The 27,682-nt window shown below is 44.2% G+C and overlaps 1 protein-coding gene across 2 annotated transcripts; it reads right to left on the bottom strand.

Moving 5' to 3' along the window:
• Positions 1–1,686: 1,686 nt before the first annotated feature.
• acbd6 (acyl-CoA binding domain containing 6) lies at positions 1,687–25,969 on the bottom strand. Of its 2 annotated transcripts, XM_064334431.1 has the most exons (6): positions 25,834–25,969; positions 25,607–25,688; positions 22,492–22,597; positions 16,496–16,585; positions 4,458–4,488; positions 1,687–2,037 (listed from the first exon to the last, which is right to left on the bottom strand). In XM_064334431.1, the coding sequence occupies exons 2-6, from the start codon at positions 25,612–25,614 to the stop codon at positions 1,817–1,819; spliced, it is 456 nt and encodes a 151-aa protein (XP_064190501.1). In that variant the 5' UTR covers positions 25,615–25,688; positions 25,834–25,969; the 3' UTR covers positions 1,687–1,816. The 2 variants fall into 2 exon arrangements, with proteins under 2 accessions (XP_064190501.1, XP_064190503.1); XM_064334433.1 differs by lacking the exon at positions 16,496–16,585.
• Between the last annotated feature and the right edge of the window lie 1,713 nt (positions 25,970–27,682).

Below are 27,682 nucleotides of genomic sequence, written 5' to 3'. Positions count from 1 at the left end.
CGTTAAGTAAAGGAGGCTGGAGTGATATGGGACGCGGGTTCGAGCAGAGCCGGTGTCAGAAGTGAAAAGCACAGGGAAAATTGAGGGACATAATGGAAACATAATGGGCTTAGTGTCACAGTCGTGCAGACATGCCTGGGGAGGATGCCGTCACCGGCTGCTGCTCCCACCCCAAAGGGGATTTAAGAAATTGCTGAAATGGGGGTGGGGGGGTCGGGGGGGGAGAAACGGCCTTGTGAAATACACCAATTGAATAATTCCCGCACCATGGGGGTTGCGTGGAGAATGTCTAAAAAGAGAGGAACAGGGGTGCATTCCCACAGACGGTCAAAACGCCGCTCCTGACAGAAGTGTTTTTGTGGCTCCCAGAGTTCCGCAGCAGACTGACAGCAGCTGACAGGTTCTTTTTACTTAATGCCTCATATTAATGGAGATTTTGAGGGAGGAGGGATTACAGCATGTCCCCATTGTTTGGTCAAATGTGCATTAGCTTCTTTATCAAGCTGTAGTTAAGACCGGAGATCCAGATTTAAATTTTTTTCATCTGCTAGGGGTGGAGGGGGGGGGGGGGGTGGGGGGGTGTGGGGTGGGGGGGTGGCAAGACTCTGGCTCTGATCTGATGGGCTTTTGGGAGAAACCGGAGCAGATTTACGAGCAGCCCATGTGTTGGCTATTTGGAAAACATCCAAATATACATTAAGTGTCATAATATGCAATATGTGGGTATTTTGGGGATCCCTGGAAAATAGTATTAGAGGCAGACAATCTGGAAGGGCTCATTCAGGGTCCAAGCGTTCAGACACCCTCTTTGCCCTGTTGGTCATGCGTTGCACACAAAGAGGAGGCTGTCAACCAGTAGTTTTTCTTCATATAACTCCCGTCTGCTTCATAGGACCTACATTCTCTACAGGAACAGCGAAGTGAAACGGCCATTATTGGACTTGCTGGTCATATGGGGCTCTGTGGCATTAGGGTGTACCTGCTGGTGCACCCCAAGCAGGTAGCAGGTATTCAGGTGTGAAATGCACCCACGCCACTCAGCCAATAGACAGGTAACATAATCGGGAACATGTAATCACTCAATGGGCACAGCAAAGTACCGAGTTGCCTCTGGTACACACCATTAGGCTGCTGCTACAGAGCAGGGCACGCTTGTGTCCATTCCCAGTGGGTGTAGTACCTTTGTTACATATATACCTGGAAATGCCGCAGGTTCATCTTCTATGGTTTAAAGATCACTACTACGAATCTGTTTAACATGAAACCAACAAGCACTTATTTTTGAAGAAATGGTGTGGTCACTAAGCAACAACAATAATAATTTTCTCTGAAAACAGCTGTGCTATGAAAAATCTGGGTCAGATGATGAAACAATGAGTGACCTTGAATTGTCTCAAAAAGAAAACCCCACTGACTCGATTGCTGATAAACCTACTGACTCAATGCTGATAAACTCAATAGTGAATTCAGGGTATAAGAAGTAACAGAAGGGCTTGATCCTCACTCATCGTGATGTGAAGATGTAAAACGTGAGAGCTGAAGAGAACAGAGAAGAGTACAATCCAATCAAATGCCATCAAAGTCAAGAAGGGCGTGACATATGTAGATATAATTCATAAATATAGTACGCCTATTTTTATATATAATTACGGAGGCCAAAAAAAGAAAAGGCGAAGCCATTTATTCTCAGTTTTCAGTGTTTTAATTAATTTCAGTGTTTGATTAATATGCAGCGCATATATTTACCATTATTCATCCGGCATCTGTGGACGGATGCCTAGTTCTGATGTAGCAGGGTGGTGATCGTTTCATCGTTTCACTGTGTTCTGGGAGAGGCGGAAGGAGCGTCGGGGAGGTGCTGGGAGGTGCGGACCTCCTCCGTGTTGCCTTTGGAGGCGGTGTGCTGGCGCAGCAGCGCGGAGATGACCCTGCAGTCAGTCACCTCCTCGGGTAAGCAGCCCTCCTGATCCGCGATGGAGGGGTCCGCTCCGGCCTGGAGGAGCAGCACCACGATGTCGGCAAACTCGCAGGCAGCGGCTGCAGGGAGACCAGAGGGGCCGTCAGCTCTGTGAACAGGGCCTGGCGTGCTGACATGCATGCACCTCAAAACAGGGCACGCGCCTATGAGCTAACAGTGGCACAAAAATCACTGAAGATACATGAATAAATGGCCCTCACATGTAACAGTACAGCACAGTCTGCCTCACTTGATACAAGCACAACTTTATTGAAACACCGTCAATGAAGATCTTTAAATCTGAGCCCTGGTCGTGGCGTAGTTGCAGTCCCGGTTTAAAATGTAATCCGTGCTCACACGCGAGGCCACAGACGTCGCCGTAGGCGCGCATCGGGCTGGAATGCTCAATTTGTGCCCGACCGGCAGTTTTTGTCCCCCTTTAAAAGGGACCCGCCGACTCTGGAAAGATAGGGGAAGCGGTTTGCATTTTCTTAACCGAGTTAGGCGAGTCGCCGCGCTGATGCGCCCAGATTCCTGCGCTCCTGAGTGCTTTTTCACGCCAGTGTCAATCGGGCTCCTCTTTAAAAAAATAAAAATGGCCTCCCTGCTCTTCTCTGATGGGCTGATGTCAGCAGGAAGCCCCGCACTGACAAGAGCGCCTTTTAACCTCCAGCCAGGCGTTTCTGGAGTGCCGCGGATTGCTAGAAAAAAACTTGGTTGTGTCAGGTTCCTGCTGTTTTTTAAAAACCGTGTCTTATTTTCCAGCCTGCGTGCTCAGGGCCTCGTGCTGTAAAAACCCCCAGCCCCTGGGGAGCCGTTGAGGAGGGGAACAATTTATGGTGTGCAGTAAACCCTCAATTAATCATGTGGCAGCCATCGTGGCCCTGTGCAAAGAGAGGTGGAAATGAATTTTCATTCTCTACTATTTGTCTCCCGGAGTTCATCGCTTATGTTTATTAGTCATTTTTTCATGCCCCCCTCCCAGTCCCCCTCCTAGTAGGCATTAGGGCTACTGGTGCCCACCCCACCAGGAGCCCAAGCTGGGGCAGATGGTGTCCCCCCCCCCCCCCGGCGAAGGGCTCAGAGGACGTGGGGACCGCCCATGTGGATGGTCACATGACTCAGAGGAGCAGTGTTGATTTCCTCTGGGATATGTGGTGATTATTGCAGAACCCCTCTCCCCCCCCACACACACACACAGCCACACACCTACACTCAGACAGCACCCCCTCCTCGCTAAAACAGAGAGATGCTAAGAGAGGGAGGGCTGAAAGAGACACTGATGAATGAAACAAACCTGAGATAGATGCACAGAGAGAGAGAGAGAGAGAGGAATGAGAGAAGGTGGCAGAGAATGAGAGACAGACAGAGAGAGAGCGAGAGAGACCAAGGGGAAGCTTCCATACTCTTTCAGCACATGCCCATTGCGTTATATGGTGCTCACATTCCATGTGCCACCTGACTGATAGAAATTGAGCACAATGATCACAAGGCAACCGTTCACAGTAACTTGTGATTTTCTGTACGACGATTTCATATTGTGTTTTTCCATTATAGAAAAATATTTGTTATACTTATACAGTAAATAGTGAATTAGATTTATTGTATTTCTTCAGTTTCAGTGACTGCCAAACTACTGATGTCACGCAGCTTTTTAAAAGTAATCCTTCCTTAAATGTAATTATTGAATATTATTTGAGAACTACTGTGCAGTACAGTATCCCTTAATTTTCACAACAGTGAACTTTAACTATGCAATTGTTCCATTTATTGCATGATAATGTATTAAGTAACGATATGCCTGACAACAAGAAAAGATGAGTGCACAATGAACTGTTAGCAGTTAGTTCTTTATACATTGATATTCTGCTTTTTTAGCATTTGTAAAACAAATAGTAAAATTTGCAGTGAAAGATTATTTTATTATGTTATCACGTCCACAGTGCTATAAATAGATTGAAAATTGAAAATAAATTGATGAATTTGAACTCTAAACACACCTTATTTTATGAAATGATATTGCATTGATTGGACTTACCGCATGGAAATGCAGGTAACTAAAGTGAATAGATTGTGGATACATTGAAACTTATTTAACATGGGTTGTAAGTTGTCCATGGCACAATTCATAAGCCGAATTAATATTTGTACCTGCCTATGTCAAATACAAGCTGTCACAAGGGCAGGGTAAGTTCTAAGAAGCGGGATGGTTAGCATTTATCTTGTTCTGAAAATTTATGTCTTGTCAAAAGAGAGTACATATGAATATTCAAAATTGATTATGAATGTCATTATGTCTACAACATAAATCTTCTAGGAAAGTGCTATCACGGTTAGTGCAACCAGTACATTTAGATGTTCAAGGGTAGAGAGATTATGCAGGGCTTCAGGGGTATACAGAATGCTAGGCTTGAGTATTGAAGTAAGTTAATACATCCTGCATTGAAATGAGGACTTAATTATGACATTATGCTTCAAGGATTTCTTAAAACATTCTTACCATAGTGCAATGCTGTTTGACCTTCACCATCCTGTAAAAAAAAGGAAGAAAAAAAAGAAAACATAAGCTCTCTCTTATATTTTTCTATACACTGATCTCCTCACAGTAGATGTGCTCCTCAGTTCTATGAACAGGAAAGATAATCTTTCTGGCAGCTTCTCTTTGGTATGTTACTTCTTCAGTCATTTACATGTTCTGCATCTGTAGCATAATTGGGTGTGGGCAAGCTTCTGACTGTCTGTGTGTGTGTGTGTGTGTGTGTGTGTGCTTTCTTAATGAAGAAAAACACCTGAGGAAAACGTCAAAGATTTAAACTTGAAGGGGATTGCGTGAAAATATTAAATATTGATTTTTTGGGCTAGAAACAGTGATTAAACTATTTCAACTAAAAATAAACTTTCAATGTAACCTGAAACTGTAGAACCTGTGGCATTAGCCCTGAGACTGCCATACCACAGGTTAAGACCACATGGCCAATCAGAATTAGACCTTTGTGCTAAATGGGCACAAAAGGTGAAATGAGCAAAGCTTCACAAAGTCTGGGAGGACATTCTTATTGTTGCAGGCTGCACCATGCAAAATGAATTAGCTCTGGGGTCACACTACCACACAATGGAGACCCTACAGAGGAGCATTCTTCACTCCCACCCAGAGTTTGAGGCAGGTCAGCCCAGGCACGTGTGTGTGTGTGTGCGTGTGTGTGCTTGCATGCGTGTGTGTATGTGTGTGTATGTGTGTGCATGAGTGTGTGTATGCGTGTGTCTGTGTGTGCATGTGTGCATTGTGTGTGTGTGTGTGTGTGTGCGTGCACGCATGTGTGCATGTGTTTATGTGTGTGAGCATGCCTGTGTGTGTGTGTATGTGTTTGTGCATGCGTGTACGCACGCATGTGTGTGTGTGTGTGTGTGCACACGAGTGTATGTGTATGCGTATGCGCACGTGTGTGTGTCAGGGCAGAAATGAAGAAAGACAATATTTAGGACAGGGGTCAGAGAAGGTGTAAATCCTGCGGGAGGCTCTGGTGAGGGGCTTCACCCTGCTCTGTGTGTGACACACTTCATCAGGGGAAAATTGTCTGCTAATTACCACTTCAGCATGGCTTTTTCACCCCCATAATGATGACAAACGGCAATATTGTTCCCAACCAGCTCAATCATGACGCTGTTCTGAATGTCTGCAGCTTTGAGCTCCGAAATGTCACCCTTACATTGTTAATGACTGAGGTGTACATAACCCAGTGTCTGAGAGCTTTACAAAAATATGGTTTTGCTCTGTGCACCCAGCCTGCCCCAAGCCATGGGGATATGTTCCTCCGGAGATCACTGACAATGAAAATAAACTTCCAACTGTCAGAGTTTAAAAGTTGCCTTTTCCATTACTAGATCCTATTAGAGTAGCTATGTGGATAAATGGTTTGACGTGTAGATTTTATACTATACAGTGAAATATGAAATCCAACATTAAACACAACATAAAACCACCATACATAGTATATGTGTGTGTGCGTGTGTGTGTGTGTGCGTATCAGCTCCTAAGTTGGGTCAAAAGAGCACACTTTGAACTTGATTTTGACATTTCTGATTGATTTAGTCTGTGCAGAATGACTCTTTAATATGTTTTTGAGATATACACATTTCAAAATCATTACATTAAAAAGTCGATCAGAACAGTTTCAAGTCATAAAGTAGACCTGAAAAAGCAAACCATTAGAGGCATCCATATCTTGTCAGACAGAAGCTTTTTAAAAATAGAAAAAGACCCAGTTCATGATCCCTTTGTTCCTTCTGTGAAGCCCCTGGCAGGGGCTCTCAAACGATCCCAGAGTGAGATCCCATTGTTCCTTCTGTGGAGAGCCACTTTAGGGGCCAGTTGATTAGATTACCCAGTTTAATTCCCACCAGGCAAGTAGAATACTGATGCAGATTTCGTCTGTGCTAAAGACGGACAGCGAAAACACAGTTAGCCTGCTGCGCTATCAGATACGCTTTTAATAGCGAACCACAAATCTCGCCAATAAAAACTCTTTCTGATGGGTGGGAAGGACATATTAAGGTTTAACTTAATGTAAAAATATTCAAAACAGATTTACCTCAAGCACTGTATGTGAGTTCGAATATGAAGATTTTCTGTTTGAGATGTGACTTCTCTGTTCTGTTTACATGCCTGTTGTTATGCCTTTGCATTTTTAATTTTAAATATATATTTTTTTGCCTGCATCAGCCAAAAAAATCACTGCACAGTTTGACTGTGTGTGATGACACAGTCATTGTATTCACAATTCCCAATTTCTATACACTCAGGTTGAAAAATACACATAACAGAAAACGGCACTCTCTGCAACGAGTATTAATTGGCTGAACAGACTTCCAGCATATTCTGAAATTTGAGGTGCATGAAAGCAAACCATACAGGCCGACATTTTTTTTTCTCTGTTCGATGAAAGAGTGACAGATGTTTACTAAAATGTTTTAATGCACAAAATACGGGCATATAACTGTAGGGTTTAGCTAATCTGTTTCTAATCTGGCGCAGGCAGGCAGTGACAGTGTCAGGCTCTTAGAGACAGACACGCTAGAGCTAGCCCAAACACAGCACATGCAGAGTGGGCCATGGGAGACCCGCGCCAGCTTAAACGAAAACGCACAGCGGACAAGCAAGCTACCGACAAAACAGCACAGCTACGGACAAACACAGCTACGGACAAAACAGCACAGCTACGGACAAACACAGCTACGGACAAAACAGCACAGCTACGGACAAAACAGCACAAACACTGCACACAAGCTGAAACCGAATCAGTCGTTACTGAGCTGCATTACACACCCAGGCAAGAAGCATCCATGGATGGAACCCGATACAGTAAAGAGTCACATAACCATACAATTGTCTAAATGCAGTCACCAACGTAAAGATCAGAATATGGTGTTATATGGTGTTATATTTGAACACTAGTACTCAGCAATAATACACAGCTAACAGGGCTACACACACACATATATATATATATATACACACATATATGAGGGGCCAAACAGGAAATATATAAATATAACTCTGAATATATAAATGTAAGTCCTGAATATATAAATTCTATAATAAGATTATTGCTTGACAATTGGCCATATAGTTCATAAGAGGTCCTTAGATAATTCTCCATTAAACTGGACTAATCATTCCTTCCTTCACAAAACAAGGAGATGAGTTCATCCTTAACTCGTGGCTCTCTGTGCTGGGTAGAGTGCTATCAGAAGCAGCTAGTTCACTGAACTCATTAAAGGGCTACAGTAGGAGAGAACCTCAGAGGCACAGGGGGTCAGCATCCCCCCCTTTTCCTCAGTGTTTGCTAATACTCCTAGAGGGGCTTGATGGAATCAGGGGAAATTGGATTGGCACCCATTTGGCTTTGAAAAAAAGAAAGGGGTGTACTTGAAGTAGCATGTATCTATTTATCCCATTAAGGAAACTTGTGTGGAAAAATGTCACCAAACTTTTCCTTGCCTTGCACAAAAAGCAGCTATGTGAACACATACACACACATACACATGCACGTGTGTTTGCATGTATTTTCATGTGTTTGTATGTGTGTGTGTGTGTGTGTGTGTGTGTGCGAGTGTCTGTGTGTGTTTGTGTGTATGTGTGCATGTGTGCATTTGTGTTTGAGACACAGCAAGTCTACATAATGTACCTGGAGAGCGTTGGAATGCATAAACCATTCCAAAGGCATGGTAGGGTTTCTTGGAATCATTTGCAATGAAAGAGAACCCTTTGTGCATCACATAAGGTCAGGTTACAGTTCAAACTAGCTTAGATATATGAATCATGACAAAAATAAAAGCATTAAAAAAGCCTTAAAATCCAGCAGCATCTGCAAAATCAGCTTCAGCATATGAGCAAACAGGAAGGGCATTCAACCCCCTGCAGAGCCACTAAAAGCTTTCTTGTTTTCAAACCGCACCGATCCAGCAACTGCCCACGGCATATGGTAGGTGTGCTGAAAGCCATTGTGGGACTTCTATCCTTTAACACCATTCTCTATTGCAGCCAAATCTCCCTCTCACTAAATGACAGACTGAATCTCTCTCTCTCTCCCCCTCCCTCTCTCTCTCTCTCTCTCTTTCTCTCTCTCCTTCACTCTCCACCCGCTGTCCATGACAGGCACATTAAACAAGTGGGAAAAAATGCACAAGCAATTATGATTTATGGTCAATACATTCAGCTGCAGCTCACTCTTTTATAATGACAATGGAACTGCAGGAAAAAAAAAAATGGCAACAGTCTCCAGAGCCAATCCCCCCGAGCTGCGAAGAGAAAATCGATAGAATTCTGCGCCATTCATATGCAGATATCATTAAGATGAGCAGGTGCCATTAATCATTGTTCAAAAATAAAATATAAAGCAAACGACAAAAACAAAGTGCATCATTTCGGGTCTTTGCTGCCTGCCTGATGTATTTAGCGAGATTCAAAAGACATCACAACGAAGCCAAATGAACTTTCCATCGTCGTGTCAGGGGGAGAAGGGGTGACCCAACGCAGCAGTGTCCTTCACGGGACCACACACGATCATTTGTGCTGCCTTTGCCAAGCAAAACCAATGGGATATGAAAGCAGATGGATGATGCTCTCTAACCTGTCTGTCTTGTGGTGTATTTATCCAGTGTTTTTATCCATACTGATGTGCAGTAGGAACAGTGGAGGCAGATAGTTGGGGCGGGGGGGTTGGTTGGGAGTACAGTGTTAAAAGGATCAGGAGACAGGGGCAATCCTAATCGAATATCGGCCACCTTCCTGTGCACTAAGTGTTAACCTTGCCAATCTGTGAGTGAGAGCTAGTGTGCTGGTACAAATTAGTGCTTCTCAAAGTGTCCTTGACGCACCCGAGCTGCCCCTTCCTCACTCCCCCCAGAACCAAGGAAGGTTGCCCTCCATCCCAACAAGGGGTCCCACCTCCATCTCCTTTCACCATCACTTCGCCGGGTTTTACTCACTTACTACTTTTTTTTGTACTTTTTTTCTCTTTTAAGAGGCAAAAATAACTTGAGTGCATGAATGGAATATATGAAAGCTCTTGCTGCCCCTGAATATGGTCTGTTATAAAAATGGTCCAAGCCAATGGTACAAACAAGCCCATGAACAGAGTGATGTTGTGCACCCAGAATTCCAAGCAGTGAAGCCCACGCCACAGAGCACACAGGGAAACAGGAGCACCGGGAGCCCAGCTGTTGGTTTTATTTTAATATTCCAAAAGGGATTGATTATGGTCGCAGCGCGTGATTGATTTTTACAGGCGAAAGCCAAAGGCTGCATGCATGTCACATTCCAATGCACCACCGCATAGAGTCATGTCCAGCACCCGCGTGAGTGCCTGTTTGGTCTATACACATTATTTTCCTGAGGAGTCTGCTTTTTTCCACTACAGGCTTTCTGCGGGTCAGCCTGGGAGAGCTTTGCAGTTGACCTATGACCCTAGCCCCAGCATGTGATGTCTGAGGAGGGGGAAGGAAAAAAATCTCTCTCTCTCTCTCCTCTCTCTCTTTCCCTTTCTCTCTCTCACTCCATCTCTCCCTGGGGACACCTTAGGATCCATTAAGTAATTTAGCACGGAGCAAAAGTGGCAGAAAATTGCCTTCAGCGAGCTCCAAGTCAAGTGAATCATCAAAGATCTTTTAAAATAAATATGTAGGTAAATATGTGGAAATAAATAAATAGATAAAACGATGTTATATGAAAAATCAATGGCCAGATGCTGTTAAAGCTTTGGCATTGATAAAGCATTTAGAGGAGGCCCATAAAGACTTCAGTGAGCCTTCCCAGAGATGTGAGAGGAACAGTCCCCATCTGTATTTAACACTGTAGATTTAAAGCTTTCAAACACTATGTGGTTTCGACAGAACATACATAAAATCTGAGAGATTAAACAATAAGGAACTGATAAGAATCAGAAATAAAATATTGAGGCCTTTTGCCACATCGAAGCTGAAACATGAAGCAATATTTATTAATAATGATGCCCTATTTAGTCAAAATTTTGGCATTTATGGTAATAATACAATCTTTTAAAAATCTATTTTGAAAGTCTTTTACACAATTTCATGACAACTTAAACAAAGCAGAATCAAGTTACTCTGTGTACTGTTCTTTTGTACTCCTGTGCATGCATGTCAATGGGACTCTGTATGGTAAGTGCAGGGTGTTTATAATTGTAAGAATATTGCAAGTGGCCAATATTTGCATTCTTAGTTGACCTTTGGAGTGTAGTGCTCTATGAACAAGGGACGCAGGGTCGAGTAGACATCAGTGTTCGACCTGCAATGAGAACAATGTGTGTGACCCTCGATGCAGTCCTAGCCCATGGCTAAGATTTATTCCTGTTAATTCGGGAACACCGGCATTCTTATGCAGCAGGCATAAGGACTTTCTTTTTTTTACAGAGTTATGACAAATTCTGTTAGATATCTGTTATGACTGAGATGACTGAGCCATTTGTTATGGGAGGTTGTCCAGGGAGGGGGAGGGACAGAAAAGTGTAATGCTGTTCCTGCCATAGAATTTCAATCAGCTGCTGTTTTTTTCCCATTTGCCTTTTTTTATACAGGGGTTTCATACACAGGTATTTGACATGGTGATAAAGGAGAAAGATGAGCTCGTTCAGTGTTGGGGTCTGTCTCCCACTCATAAGAACAGAGCACTTACAATCGCTGGCCCTAAATAGTAGAGTTCACCTTCAAAAAAGCCTTGACTTCATAGGAAAAATTCTGCTCGCTGCGAAATGAAGCACAAGAGCCCCTAACTTAATGAATGCTCATTTATTCACCACACACACGTCACAAGTTTCACACGTTTTCAAACGTGGAAAAAGACTGCCCGTCAAATAAAGTACACTGCCACCTGGCCGGTCCTGATGCAAATGTGTTTGCGTGCATATTCTGGTAAATGTCTCACCCCCATCTGCTATAAAATGAATAGTTCTGCATTAGTGATTTGTTTAGAGTGCTTTTATAACCGTATGATGTGAAAGTGGTGATAAACAAGTGCATACACTTGGAGCTCTGTTCCTTCTCTTCGATATACACGCGTTTGATCATTCTGATCCCCCGCTGCACTGCTCTCTATCCATTCTTTATTTCACGTTCATGACATTCTCACAACAAAACTTCCCAACTTGGACAGGTTTCGACCACTTTCCCACCGGAAAATCTCTCTGTTACATAAAAAAAATAATGAGGCAGGCTACAGTGAAGGTGAAAGCGTTCTTCCCATAGCAAGGAAATCCTGGCATCATTAAATTGAATTCTTTTGCCCAAAGCTTTTACACGAGGCGTAATCCCTGGCCAGTAAAGTGTGCGGTGCGCCGGGTTTTCCCCGGTGCTTGGAGCAGGTTCGCTGAGGGAGACAGCGCCGGGCGGCCCGCTGCGCCTTGTGACCTTCCACCGTCAATGAGAGCTCGACAGACTGTGAAGTATTTACAGTGCGCTGCTTTACAAAGGCTGTGAGCCGCGGGCGTCTGGAGTCCACCTGGGCAGACAGTAAAGCGTTCAGCTATAATGAAGATCCCTTTTTAAAAGACGGGATCTCACAGGATTTACTCGTGAATATCCCTCACCGTATGGTACTATACCAACGGTAGAGCTGAAGCCGTCCGTTAGACAAAAGAGCGCAAAGGTATATCCTCCCTTTTAGTAGCCATGCCAAATCAATATATTAATAGAACCAAAAAAATCCTTTAAGAGTGGGCGTAGCACTCCACAAATCAAGTGTACTGAAGGCCTCACTTGGTGACATGTGGAGTGACAGGCTACTCAGCAGTCAATGGCAAATCGAATGCAGACCGGTGGGGCAGTGTGAACCAGCTTCCTCTTCCACAGCCACAGTCCCGCTTGGTCTCCGTTTAATCACAGACGTGACTCAAGTGAGGGGGCTACCTTCGCTGGGTGTGGGGAAAAATACCTTCACGTTTCGAGATCCAAATCCGGGGTGCCCCTCAATCGCCTCCCCGTTGGCGTCGCCCCTGTGCCACGTGATTCGTCACCACGAACTACTTGTAGCCCAGGCCAGATATTTATTACTATTGATCTACCTGGTCCTAGCCGGAGACTTTTGTTCTCCCGGCTCGAGGCTCTGACCTCAATTAAGTTATGAATTTCAATCTGATAGACTGCGAGCGCCTCCGCCTGCCGCTGCGGAGGCCGGGAGTGGATTAATTAGAATTAGCGGCGGCGGGAGAGTCGCCCCGGGCGTCCCGCGGATCACGTTGTTTTAATAAAAAATAAAGAGCCCCGGCAGAGGACACGGGGAGATTCCGACTGCAGATTAGTCGCCCCCGTCCCCCGTGAACAGAATTTACTGCCCGCCAATATCAATCGCGGTGTCACCCGTTTTAGCACTGCGCTGATATTTTTTCTCCCCTTCTCTTACAGGCACCACCGGTTTAGAGTCTGTCTCTCTTGCTCAAAAATGTCTTTCTTATTCTGACACTTTTTTTTTTTGCTTTAACCTTCACTTTACATGCCTCTCCGTGTCGCCAATAAAGCCGGACTTCTCTGTTTACTCCAGAGTCTGCTCAGTGCCTGGGCGTTATAGGTTGTCTCAATATCATTGTGTCTACATCCTAGTAATCAAAATTCTAACTGTAACCAAATTTCAAGAAAAAAAAAACAACCTGTTTACACACTGCCTCTTAAAACATTTTTTTTGTTTCACGTAAATCCCAAGCCACATTTTTTCCCCCACACTAGTCTGGGCCTGTTTCTTTAACACGGACGAAAAGGACACGGCAGATTTGCCTTCCTAAATGAAAAAGAGGCGAACTCTCTGGCCTTAAGTCGGCATAGCGAAGTGCTTAGCAAAGTGTGTAATTGGGGATTAGTGGCTCTGGATGTCCAGGTGTCCAGTGGCGGGGGAGATGACCGGGCACACATATAATAAAATAGGTGTTAAAACCCTCGGGCAGAGACGGGGTGGGGATCGCTGCAGGTGAGGCTGGCCAGGGGGTGGGGCGGCGAGCCTTCTTTGGGCCTGGTCTTAAAGGTGCAACGTCAATCGCTCGTATGTCCGAGTTTGTGGTTGAATGTTCATTTCTTCCTAGTCCCAACGAAAGCTCTTTTGTCCCCAAGAATGATGTTTGTTAAAAAACTAAAAAGTGCCACTGAGTGACTTATCTGGCTGAAGCACTGAGTCTATGTTATGTATGTTAGGCCCCACTGCACCCCTCTAGTCTAACAGCAACTGAGACAAGTAGCTCTAAAGAGTAAAGCTTTACCGTACAAAGGGAGAGAGGGTTTCATTCAGCGAGATTGTCCCGTCTAACCAGAAGCTCCGTTGGTTAATTAGATATCCGCAGTTTGTAGCTGGACATACCCTGGACATTTCCCAGCCAAGCTTTGTGTAAAAAGGAGCGGCAGCTCTGCTTTCGCAGGGGGAAAACTGTGGTTAAGCAAGGGTTTCTGTCATTTTCCTGATGAAATGTGCTTTTCGTAAAGCGGCTAAAATATTAATATGCTAAATTTCCCTTCATGTATGACCCTCTCCCTCCGTGCGGGTTTGACAGGTGGCGTAAATTGTGATCTGCGTATTCATGGGGAGCGGTACCTATTGTGGTCCCCTCTGATCCCGGATTACGATTTGTGTGTAAGTTAATGAAAGACCAGCACAATGCAGGTTAGCAGCTGAACAATCGCCGAAACAATCAGTTGATTAATTCAAACAATTTCCTGATAGAAACATTTTTTTTTCTCTTTTGTAATCAACAAATTAAAAATAAATCACTTTCATCTTTATTTAACAACAGTTGGCGGGGTCAATGTAGATTATCAGAAAATCCTGTACCCACAATTCACTACTTTGTTCCATGTCTCCAAAGACATATTACCACATTTTGTGCATTCAATCTCAAATGTTAAGTTGGTAACATTGTAAAGTACATTTTTTATGCAAAATATTTAAATGTGAATACATTTTCCATTTACATTGGCAAATGAAAAATCATTATAAAATGATTATAAAGCTTTGATAACTGGCCACCAAAACTTCTTTACTTTTTAACTTATCCTTTCTCTATTGAGTGGTTGCACGGGTATGAGATAATTCAAAGTAATAATTCAGATGAATTGCTAGTTGCTGTGAAGTGATTGTATTGAGTCGGTTTGTGTTTTGAACACAAATTTCTGGCCCGGTCTGATTTTTGATTGTGATAATACATCCTTTTGCAATTTACTGTATGGCTGCAATGTACAAAGCTAATGGAGAACATTCTGCTGACTGTGGTCAGGAAGTGTTGGAAACTGATCTAATTGAATCTAATGAGAAGGACAGGGCTTTACCTCCACTATCAATTCACAGTTCCTCGGCATTTTCATTGTAAAATAATTTGGCAGGAAAGTTTATATGATTTAACTTGCCGTATCTCCCCCTCAGCTACCCTCCACCTCGCCTCGTAAATTGGACCATAATAACTCTTCTGCAGAACTCCAGTCGCCTTTTTATCCCTCTGTAAGTGATGAACTGGTCTGCCGTGAGAAAGACACGCAAACCGCCAGTGACAATGGCTTGAGTTTGGGTGCTAAGTGACCCTGCAGTGCACACTGAACACTTGAGTTTGAGGGACTAACTGACCCTCAATACTGAACACCTGGGTTTTAGGGATAACTGAGTCTCAATACTGAACGCCTGAGTTTGAGGGGCTAAGTGACCCTGCAGTACACACTGAACACTTGAGTTTGAAGGACTAAGTGACCCTCAATACTGAACACCTGGTTTTGAGGGGCTAACTGACCCTCAATACTGAACACCTGGGTTTGAGGGGCTAACTGACCCTCAATACTGAACACCTGAGAGGATGGGAGAGCAGAGCTGAGGATCGCTGAGCACTGATCTCTGGGGCATCATTTGTCTAAATATCTGACCGTATTGCATGGAACAGTGTAATATTAAGTCTTTCTTATATGCACTCTTTTGAATGCTATAGTTCCAACTGCATTATGATATACATCCATATTGTAATATATCTGATAATAGCAAGATGATAATGTACTGTAGGTATGTGCATGCAGCACCTCCACATGTTCAAATCATAATTTTCCTATTTGTCATATAGATTCCACATTTGTAAGCTTCTACAGCTCATGAATTACACATTTTACAAAGGATGTGGCCACAGAAGGGTGTCTTATTCAAAGCTCAACGTATCAGAAGTTATTTGTAAATATACAGCTATTAAAGAGAAATATACACGCCAATAACCTATATTTGCAATTGCTATGCTTCATGATTATGTATTGTTCTTCCGCATGCAGGAGTAGATGCCAGTCACATTGTTTAATTTAAAAAAGATAATAATAGAGCAATGATAATTCTTCATGAGCCAGGCCTTAATGTTCATCCACACACAAAAAAAGGTTTATAGCCACAGAAATTAAAGTGATTCGCAAATGTTCTGATTATACGGGTTGTATAATGCAAACAATTTGCCTGATTACTTCCAATTGATTCGCCTTACTTTGGAACAGCCAAGCCTCGGCTTCACCACTGTACAGCACAGTATTAATTTCTCAATGCATCGTTCAGCCAGCTTAGGACAAAGCCAAATCTGTCTCTAAACCTGAATGGCTGGGGTTCTCTCTCAACCAGGGTTGAAAAACAAAAGTCTAAATGGTTACTATATCATGACTTATAAAGCTATTGGATTTACCACAACCGGAAAATAAAATGAAAGCCTTTTCTAAAAGAAGAGAACATTTGCTATAAGTAAATCCAATAATAGGCTAAACCAATAAGCACCTGCTGTCCGGGTGCAGTATCTGAACTTTGTCAGTGTGAAGAGATCCTTGTTATTGTGGATAAGGCATTTGAGACGGTTAAAATATGAAACCCAGGTGTTGGTACCAAGGATCCACACAATCCAAAAAAGATGAAATGATCTTGGCAGCACATCACTTACAGTTATGAAACTGCAGGGGTAATCCTAGGAAATCCCACCACTTGGACACGGCTGCTGCATTTCTTTTGATCTTTGGACCTGTGGCAGTTAGGAGTTGACTCACCTGGCTGTTGATGTTGGCATTTCTCTGCAGGAGGGCAGACACCAGCTCTGCATGTCCCCGATCGCAGGCCCAGTGCAGCAAGTTCCTCCCCTTCGAACACAGGTACACACATTCAGTGAGCTTTCACTCGTGAACTACATTCACTGGGTCATCTGCAGCACACATTCCATCCATCCACAGAGCTGCAGTACCATCTTTCTTCATGTTTAAGTATATTTAATTCCATTCTTTAGTGAAAACATCGGCTGCAGTTCATATAGGAGGGGAATTAATTGTCTTTAATATTTCCTTATATTTAAGCCTAATCTAGAGTCATATGTTCTGTAGGCTACAGCATTTACACTGAAAAAAGGAACCTCAATTAAATGAACAAATTAAAGGGGGGAAAAGAGTCTTCCTCGGGCTAATTGCCCTCACCCCACCTCCACCAAGTCACCTGACCTCTGTATTTTTGAGGTCCAGGTTATGCCCCGGTCCATACACACTTCTTTCATCCCTCTCCTAAAGCCATATAATATTACAATTCATGTGGTAATTTCACGTGAGCATAATTTTAGAATACCATTCTTGTGCCTTCAAAAATGAAGCATATACTGTACTAGTAGAACTCATTGATATTGCACTTTACCGTAAATCGAGTCTTCAGTTGTTACAGTATATTTTAGCCCAAGAAGATTCCGGAGGGACTGCAGGCTGTACAGATTTTTGTTTCAGAAAATTCCGTAATGACTGGCAATTGGTCTCAGTCAAAATCCGAGGCGCCCTAATAAGCATTCACCTGTAATCTGTTTTCCCATATACGCTTAATAAAATGATGACCTGGCGCCAGATTTACTGCACCTGGCACGAAATACGACACGCAAGTGCAAAACAAGGGGCCGCACTGAAATATGTAAATCCCGCACAAGGGCCCGGCGGAGCATTCATTGAGATGAATCAAGGCCCTGGCCTCTAATAGGTCGATTTATTCAGTTTCCTTACGCGCGGCTCCATAAAAGTTAACTTCGCGACGGATTCCTTCTTAAGAAAAAATAAATTATGCAGTGCAATTTATAACTCAGAGCCTACAGTGCCCAACTGTTTAATGAGGTGGTGACAGGGTGAGGTCTCCTCAGCCATCTGCACAGGCTGGGGGGGGGGAGGGCCGTTCGGGGCGGCCCGGAGCCCGGGAACAAATTGCAGAGGCCCGGCGCACTCCTTGGCTTTTGATTGATGGGGTGCCGTGGAGAGAACGAGAGCACCCCGTGAGCTGGCCTCCCCCCCTACCCCCCACCCCCCCTTCCCCTCCCCAGCTCCAAAGTCCCTGCTCCTACACAGACCAGAGACCTCATTTGTCAGTTCAGGCCAATTAAGTAAAGCAAACTCCCTAAGTCATATTCTATTGCTTAAATCATATTGATCACATCTGCCGCATGCTTAAATTGATATGTATTAGTGGCCCCAGAGCCTAATACCACATCGAGTTCTTTTACCTCCCTGATGGTTTGTCATTTTCATCACTGAGAAAACTGCTTTTTTCTGGCTCTCCTCCCTGGCATTTCATTTGCTTGGATCTTCTGAGTTAACTGTGTGATGTGCTCAAATCCATATAAAACTTAATTTTGATTTTATTTTCTTTTTTGGGGGTGGTTTAAATTGGATTGAATTTGTACATTTAAATGTGTTTCTAATAATTCTGGCCAAAAATCTGTTTATCAGGACAAATTTAAAGATTTAGTGGTTTTGTCTAGGGATGAACATTGCATAAATACACTTGCAAAAAATCAGTGTCAAATTTCTAAGCACATCAATGTGGCTACGCTAAGATCCCTGTGTGTCAGGGATATAAAGGGTATAAGATATGGGGGACAGGCATTGCTTTCACTTAACTACAATCACAGAGGAACCAACCACAAACAGCTGTGTCTTTTGTGCGCCTTCCAATACCACTCCAACGTCAACCTAACTAACTTAGGGGGGCACAGTCAGCAACATCAATCTCCCACAGCTGAGTCACACATTTACATGTTCAGTACCTCAATAACATTCCTGCACCTTCACCTGTTACCACCTTCTCCCGATTGTCTTCCCTCACACAGCAACCTGCTGAAGTAAATGTATTACCTTACCGCTCGATGCTTGTAAAATCCCCTCTGTGATTCGGACTAAGAAATAAAATGCCTTAACAGGTCTGACATAAACATCCAGACCAGTTAATTCATTGTAATTAATGCACTTCTGACATTTTTATTTCCAGATGAAGTGGAAATACATAAAACTGCTCACTGGCAATAGATAAATAAATAAATAAACAGCAGCTGGACACTTTTGTTTTCCATAAGAAAACAAAGGAAAAGAGCCCTGGAAGTCAGCCCAGGCCTGTCAGAGCTGGGAGCACTTTCTGGAACAGCACATAAAAGCTTGCTCTTGCTCAATCGCTCTCTCACTCTCTCTCTCCATCAGTCTCTCTCTCTCTCTCTCTCTCTCTCTCTCTCAGGGAGAGTGTCATAAGGGAGATCAGGACATCAAGGAGCTGCTCCTATAGGGTTCTGAGTGGAATTATCGTGCATTTCCCCTAAATTTTTTTTAATCAAAATACACCTTTTTACCCTTTTTGACATTTAACCTAAAACAGTTTTTCCTACATTTCTGATTTTTGAAATGCCAGGTCTTAATATTAAATTTCCTATACTGAAATTATGTTTAAAACAATTGAAAATATTTGTATTTAATATATGTTAAATATCTCGCTGAATGTACAAAGCATTTAGCTAAATGACTGCGCATTTAACTGAATATGTCAGACTTATTCCATATGTTTTGTTAAATGTTTCAGACATTTACAAAATGTTGAAAATCAGTAAATACTAAAACATTTAGCTTGAATACTTATTTTTGTCTTAACATAACATATATTATTTGGGCTTGCATACTTAATGGGTAAACTCTCATTTCAAACATCATAAATGTAAAAGAAAGTGATATTCAAGTTTAAATGTGAGAAAAGTAATATGTTAGTTAAATGTGGGGGGAAATGGTTAAATAAAATGTATTTGGAACCCCATAGTTGCCGACTATGTAGTAAAGTAATTGACTCCTCTATGGCTCTGACACCCAGAACAGTGTCTGGATGAAAGACCACTGCTGTTTGATTCTCACACATAAGAGAAAGGGGTCCTGCCACCTTTATTGATTCAAAATAAAAACAGAAATTTATCACAAAGAAAGAGCAACCAAACACAAGCAACCTTAACTGTTTTAAAAACGAACTCCACCCCACTATTGTGGGAGAGTGTGTGCAGGTCTGATTCTCTCCTACATGCAGTGACCTGTGTGTACAGCTCCCAGGAGAGTTCTCTCACACAATCCCCTATGCAGTCACACCACGATGACTACATACACTTAACAACTGCCCCAAATGACTCAGCCAAGAAGGCCCGATCACTGCTGCATCTCTGGACTTTCATCAGCCTTGATGTTGGTCACATGACTCAGGGGGACACAGCGAGGGACAGACGCTATGACTCACTGGGACTGGGATTAGTGGCAGATGTCAATCCATATCAGACCTGGGTCAAACACATATTTGTTTTGGATTCAAATACTTTTCTAAGCTTTACTGATCTTGTCTGGTGTATTGGAACCAATGAAATACTCTCAAAAAGTGCAAACCCCACCTTCTGGTCATATTGGCAGGCTCAATTACACCAGGCAAGATCAATAGAGCACAGAAAAGTATTTGAATCCAAATACAAATACGTATTTGACCCAGGTCTGATCCATACACTCCACATTAGAACTGTTGAGAAGGAGGGGGTCAGTGCTACTGGTGTGACTGTACGCAGGCTGTCACTACTGCACTAATGCACTGCCGCAGTCTGCCCTGTCGGTCAGTGCACGCGCTGTCACCTGTGTCATACGTCTTTAGTTTCTCCTTCTGTTCAGCACTGCAGTCACTTCGTGCCAATAATCGGTGGCCCGGCTCTCGCGCGTTACGGGCGGGTCTGTCGCGGCCCCGCCTCCCTCCGCGCAGCCCCGTTCACGATGATGCCCGGCCCCGCCCGTCCGCCCGCCGCGGCACGGCTCAGCGGCTCGCAGAGCAGCGCGGAGCTTCCTGATCTATTATTATCGCCGTTCTGATTATTTCCCCATTTCCCGTGGCTCGCACTGTACATTAGACCGTAATGCGTTTGGCCTCCGGAGAGCGGGAGCCGCCCCCGGGGTCAGGGGGCACGCCGGAGCTCGTATCATCTGGAATTAAAGTGCCGATATCAACGACTGGCGAAAAACATCAAACAGCATTAGCCGCCGATAAGCGGCCCGGCCGGGTTTTAATGTCACTGTGTGTGTTTTTATTTATGATTTCCAGAAATAAAAACAAAGCTGCGTTCAACTAGCAGCCAGGGGGCCTAATAGCGGGTGATTCAGCGACAGAGAGCCATTGGTCGAATCCTGAGAGCGCGCTCAGATGGATGATGTCCGTCTTCAGAGGCCAGCTATGTGGGACATTGTTAGTGGCAGCCCCATAAGCAAGAGACAGAGACAGGAAGCTCACCTTTGAAATGGTCATTGTCTGGAGCCCATTTTTGAATGTTTTAATTATTATAAATCGCAAGCTTCAACAAGAAGCGCTCAATTTGTACTCCTGCCGTATGGTGTCCACTGCTATAGACTTGCAATACTTCCATGTTTTTTTATTCAAAAAGATGAGGTTAAATGAAATACTTCAACTGACACCTTGTTACGTTTATGTTATGGCTGCAATTATTTGTGAAAAGCCCATAGACAGGGCCACTGTCAGGGGGGGACAGCTGGGTATGATGTCCCAGGCCCTGAAGGAGGTGCAGGGGACAATGGGCTGTGAACTCGTGGTAAATATTATTGAATGATGCACACCGAGAACATTTTGCCCCAGGCGCAGAAATCTAACCCAGCAGCCCTGCACAAAGATCGTATTACATTAGATGAATTCAAGACCAACAGAATCAGCAGCAGCTTATTTAAATAAGCATGGTTGTCAATCCTTCAAAACAATTATCAAATAAAGGTATAAAGGTATATTTTTTCCTTCTCCCACTGTTTGAATATCACCTATCCCCACCATTAATGTGAATGGCTGTTCATTCATTGCATTACATACAGAGATGGTCATATACATATGAAGCTGAAAATGCTTCATGTCCCAGGTAAGCTTTAATTTATTTTCAAGGATTCTGAATGTTTAATGAATATTGGTTCTGTCATCCAGAGTAACCCCACTATATGAGAATCTCAGCAAAGACTGACAGCCACTGAGCTCGGAGTCACAAGTGGGATGAGAATGTAGGGAGAACCAGCTGAACTTCACTTGAAAATAATCTGGAGTAGAGAGGTGAGAGGAGGAATGCGTTACTCCATCAGTAGGACTGAGCATGCTCATTTGTTCACTGTTCCTGGCACCGTAGTCTTTGTGAGCACCCAAGACTGATATCACACTGTTCCTGAAGGGGAAAACCGAGGCAGCAAGCTCACAGCAGGACACAAATCAGCCAAAGGTTCACTTCTTCCCTCTCCTGGTCTGAAGGAGAACTGCATCACTGTGGCACACAATGGATGAACAAATGGACCATCTGTCCTTGCTGCTGTTGCTCCAACTGGTTACCCATTTTATGAATTGGTGCAACAGAACAGAGACAGAAGCTTTATCTTTCCACCGAAATGAATAGTAGGTGGGCAGATACAGGGTCAAAGGGGAAAAAGATTTAATGATCCATATGGTTATAAATGAAGTGGAAAAAATGCTTTAGGGGTGGGATCAGATGACTGCATAAAATATAGAATATCCATTTATATAGCCTGCTATAGTTAACATAAACAATAAAACAATTTCTCTTCACCAGCGTTTGACACAATTTACTGAATGGTTTGCTTTTTCTCTCAATCCGAGTTTGATATTTCTTAGATTATTACTGCTGTTTTTACCAAAACAATAATAATTTTCAGTGGACATTACAATGATAATTTTTTAAGAAACATACCTCCTCATCTTTTATATTTACATCCACTTTCTTGCAGTCGATGGCCCTGGTGACATTATCAATGTTGTTTTCCCTGCAGTGGTCAAATATATTCTCTTCTTCAACCCTTGTGGAGACAAAATTCAACAGTGGGAAGAACGTAAATGACACAATAAGGCAAAGGCAGTGCCATGATAGCAGTGACATCAGCCAGTGGGGAATTCTTTTCCGTTTCAAAACAGAGTGCATGAAGCACCAGCTTAACCCATAATCAATTATGACTTTGACTGCGGCATTAAAAACCTCACGTTTCTAAGGTTGGACTGAGCCACTGCAGTCAAAGCGCATGAACCCTGTACACACAGTAATTGGTCCCACTGCAAATTAGCATGTGGAAAAGTATATATAGTGACAGATGCAAAACAGCAAACTAAAAATACGGGCCCTCCCTGAAGTGCGTGGAGCATTTCCAGGGCCCCCGGCTGCAGGTGCCCCTCCTCAGAGGGAGAAGGCGGAGAGCAGCTCACACTACCCAGCCTGCGCTTGCCATGGCTGCTGTTGTGTGCAGGTGTGTTCAGGTGCGGGAGGCATAAACATCCTGTCCCTGGAAGGAATCCCCCTGCCTGCGACGGCAACTGTTTCCGCCACCGCGTCTTCAGCCCCGCCCCCCTGGGGGAGCCGATCTCCACGCCACCCCATCTCTCATCTCTAATTACACTCTCGCTTTAATCACCTCCCGGCTCGGCAGCCTACCCGGGCCTGGGGGTAGCCGGCGCGGAGAGAAGGGAAATCTCATTTAGAGGAGCTATCCCTCCATTCCTTATCCCCAATTGTGGATCCCTGATTAATTGCATTTAGCCCTTGATTGTCTGTAAGAGCTACCCAGTTTTATTAGCACGCATAAGTGGGGAATGGTTGCCATGTCGATGGGTATAAGTGAATGTGCAAAGAGCAGTTATATGGCCTTTGGTAGCTCACCAGTTGCTAAAGGTTGACTGCACAGTTTCTGCATTGTTCTGCATAAACACATAGACATACAGTAAAGGAGATAGATGCTAGCTGTAGCCAACAGACCTTTTTGAGAATCACATACACAGGTCGGTGCCAAAATGACTCACTGAAGAACCAATGGGCAGGAAACCGACGTATTTTATGGGGTGAAAGTAATGATTCAGTGGGCCAGGATGCTAACCTATGACATCAGCACAGACAGCTCATAATCACAGTAGCTTTGCTTTAGATAGTCTATAGATGCCTTTAAGCAGTCTTCTCTAAACAGCCGATTAACATTTCTGTATCGACAGAGTTTTATAATCATCATCATCATCTTTAACTGGGATGCACACGCGCGGTCATTCCTGATGGTCAGAAAATGACCCCCCCCCTCGGCCGGCACACGCTGACCCCGAGTGTCCCTGCCACGTGGGCGTCATCCGTCTCCCGGAGCAACTAATCAATGGAGCGGCTCATCCGTCAGGCCTGCGCCGCGCGCCGCGGGCCGGCTTCGCCGCGGCCGGCCGCCTGACAGCACCGCGCAGGATTAATGGCGCGCTGATAAACGACATGACATCAGCACCGCCGCAAGGCACGCTGGGAAGGTCACCGGCTACTCTGTCATCCGCTCGGCCCTCGTTAACCGCTTCTGAATACCGGCGGCGGGGGAGCGTGCCGGCGCTCCAGTGCTCAGACGCGCGTGTGTGCACGTGTGCGCGTGCGTGCGCGTGCCTGCGTGCCTGTGTGCGTGTGTGTTTGTGAGTGAATGGGTGTTGTTGTGCTGCTCTGTGAAAACAAATGCGCCACAGTGTGCAAATCAAAATTGCTTGGTGCATTCATTCATCAGCAAATCTACACAGAATTTCTCACCTGTGCTTAAACAATATTCAGAGGAGAGTGACAGTTACTTAAACCACATTTATTAAAGGTTTTAGCTTCTAAAGTTTGCTACTATTGCGGTCAATTGCCAATGTTTGTGCGTTTGTTAGTGTGCGTGAGTGCGTCATGCCCAGGTGAGTGTGTTCCAGTGTGTGTCCTCACGTACGGTCTTCTCGCTCAGTCCTGTCGTGTTCGTGGCATCGATCATCCCGCGGCCCGGCGGAGTGGCAGCGAGCGGAAGTGACGAGCGTCTGGCCCGCGAACGGGAGCCCTCGTGCCGAGGCAGACGTGCGACCCTCATCAATCAGCCCAGCGCCAGGCTCTCTGCGTCGTATCCATCTTACCGCACAGGAAAGAGCCCCATCCATCACGCATTTTTACAGAGAGCAGGGGTCAGTGGTCAGATGCAAAACACCGGGACCAACAACCCAAATGAGCCAACCGCTGTGTAGATCTCGAGTGATTGACGGCCTGCGCGGCCTGTGCAGCCCGTGCACAGCGTTTACCCTGCGCAAACACCGGCTGCCAAGCCACCGTTAGCCCAGCTGAGAGCGAGCGCAGGCACAAACACCGACGCGGCAACAAAGCTGCTCGTGTAAAACAGGAGTCGGTCTCACGCAGAATGAGGCTGCTCTCCTGACTCCGTCATCATTTTCTGTAAAGTGTAGAGCATTTCTGACCCGCCCTGTCTATTCCTATTAATATTCTGCGCGTATACGTAGTTAAACAGTGGATGAGCACCGTCAATGAACATCGCTTGCAGGAACCAGATGTGTAACAGGCAATATTTTTGAATATGGAAGAGCTCTCCCTCAACCGTGCAGCAAATTGAAAAGCAGCGAACCAGTCAGTGTAGCAGTTACGGGCCGGCCGGCTGCAGAAGGGCCTCCTGTCGAGGGGGAGAGAGAGAGGGTGCTAATTGCTTCCCCTCCGCCCGTCCCGGCAGACAGCCGCACCGGTGACCAGCAGGGGGGGAGGGGTCATGTCGCAGGAACAAGCACCTGTTACGCCGATCCCAGTTTAATTTCATAGCGCCATAGAAAAAGTAATTAAATCCAAACCCTTCCTCATATTACCTCCCTTCCAGGGCATGCATAATAATTACCCGCCGGCTAATTCTACTCTGGCTACATTTTCAGTTAATGTTCAAAACTATATCACTGCCTGTCCATTTTCTCCCCACACTCAGTCACTGGTGCAAGCAGCTTCGTGTTAACTTTGCTGAAGCTCCTAATTCTCATGTCACACAGTCCACGCAAGTCACCTGATCATGGCTTCTTGGTGTGAGTGAGCTGACCTCCAGATGTTGTGCCGAACTGCTTTCCCCTTCGGCGAAATTTGTATTTCTTGGACAAGGAAGAAAAGCATCTGAACCAGAGCATTCATTACGACTGTAACATATTCAAGTAATACCATATGTGCCCAGAAACACAAACGAAAGTCTCCCATAGTAATCAACAGTTCTTTCCAACAGAAGCACACCCTTCTCACCTCTTGACACGACAGTAGATTTTGAGCGATTCAGGCTTGGCTCCGCTCTCCCGCCACAGTGTAGAACGCACTGCGCTGTTCCCTGTTCAGCTCACGCTGCACAATGCCACACAAAGCAGTCAGTCGCTCTATTCACAGAGACACGCATTTACACAATGGGGACATCTGATGAGCCATGCAGAATAAGGTTTAAAAGGCAAATCATTACATTACATTACATTTATTTAGCTGAGGGTTTCAGAAACACAAGCAGTAGTCCACCAATCCATGATCAATTATCATTTAACATTTAAACTTAATTCTTAAAATGTCTGTTTCTTGTGGACAATCAAAAATGTTTTATTTATTCCAGAGAGTTTTTTGTGGATTTTGTTCTGTGGATGGAATAGCCAGCATACAAGTGAATCATGTGATGGCCCTTAAGGAGTAAATACGAAGGATAACTTCGACCTAGCGTCACTCTTATTTTCACTGTGGCCTGCTGCACTGTTACTGTGTATGGTGCCTTCAAATTACTTTTCTTTTATAAAGGGGGATTCATACATTTCCCCTAGAGTCCATTGTTTTTATTTTGATATTAAGTGACTATTTAATATTTCTAACTCCACAATTAAACACACATTGAACATTATTCATACACTCATGCATTGTATGCCTTCAAATGTCATACTAAGTATTACACTCAAATGCAGTACCAATAAAATTAAAAATTCACAGTTACCTGTTCTAAATTCTCTTATTATGTTAAAGAACATACATTTAGGTACGTTACACACATATTAGTTTAACTGGCTCTTTAGTCTTCCCCTACCATACCATTAACTATGAAACTTCATTTTTATTGTATTACCCATTTTTTATTATAAAACCTTACAGGGGTGGACAATTGATAGTGCATGCACTTTTCAAAGTGTAATTTGCTTTTGGTCATAATACAGACAGAATATTTGCTGATGCACTTCTTTTTATTGAAGTGCCACTGCCCCATCCAACAATGCAAACACAAGGGGGGTCAAACGGCTGTGCTTTCACATCTCCCCGTTCCTCACTCCTAACCGTGTTTCCTTGGACCCCACACAGAATGGAGACGCAGGGCTTTGTAAACACTAATGCAATCATTTTTTTTTAATGGAGCAGTTGTGTTCTTTCCCCTTTTTCTTCCCTCTGTCCAGTTTTGGGGGCCACGTCACCTCACATTGTTGGGGAGTGCCGTGGGAGAGAAAGGGAAGTGTCATGCAGGGCAGTGGGCCTCTGATGCGCACTGACACTCACATTGTGCAGAGAGGAGAGGGAGGAGGACAGAGCCACCAGACTGAGACTAGCTAGCTGTACCACAGGCTTTTGTGTCATAGAACCAAACTTCATTCTCAATCTCCAAGAACAGGGATTATAAAAAAAAAAAATGAAGACACATTGCCTCCTGAATGCAATTAGTAATCAGTGGGAAATCATGTCTGGATTTCTGTCCTGCACTTTTCTGATTGGCTGTAAGAAATCCCACTCTATCCTCTTTCCCCACAGTCTGGGTGATGACCGTAGGCATGCGGTCCACTCTTGCCCAGGATCCTCGGAAGAACAACCCCTTCAGATGTGGAGATGAGGTTGAGGTTTGCATATCTGGATCAGAACCGCCATCACTGGCAACATTCAGGATACACTGCGGTGCAATGAACAGGGAGAGGCTGAACGTTCTGTCATCTGCACTTCGGTTTGACAAGGGCATGTTAAAATTTCTCTCCTTTTAAAACGAGTGAATTGTGTGATTTGCTTTGTTACAAGGTTTTCCCTTGAACTTGCAAATAGCCTCTATTTTGGAGAAGCAGTACAATGACACAAATGACAGTGAAAA

This window comes from Anguilla rostrata, chromosome 4 (genome assembly GCF_018555375.3).
Source record: "Anguilla rostrata isolate EN2019 chromosome 4, ASM1855537v3, whole genome shotgun sequence".
NCBI classification, from domain to species: domain Eukaryota; kingdom Metazoa; phylum Chordata; class Actinopteri; order Anguilliformes; family Anguillidae; genus Anguilla; species Anguilla rostrata.
This window is presented reverse-complemented; position numbering and strand designations above follow the sequence as displayed.

Coding starts and splice junctions, on each gene's coding strand:
- acbd6 (XM_064334431.1), bottom strand. Junction 4,489..16,495: donor ATGCCAACATCAACAGCCAG/GTGAGTCAACTC, acceptor TTTTTTTTACAG/GATGGTGAAGGTCAAACAGC. Junction 2,038..4,457: donor TCAAACAGCATTGCACTATG/GTAAGAATGTTT, acceptor GTCTCCCTGCAG/CCGCTGCCTGCGAGTTTGCC.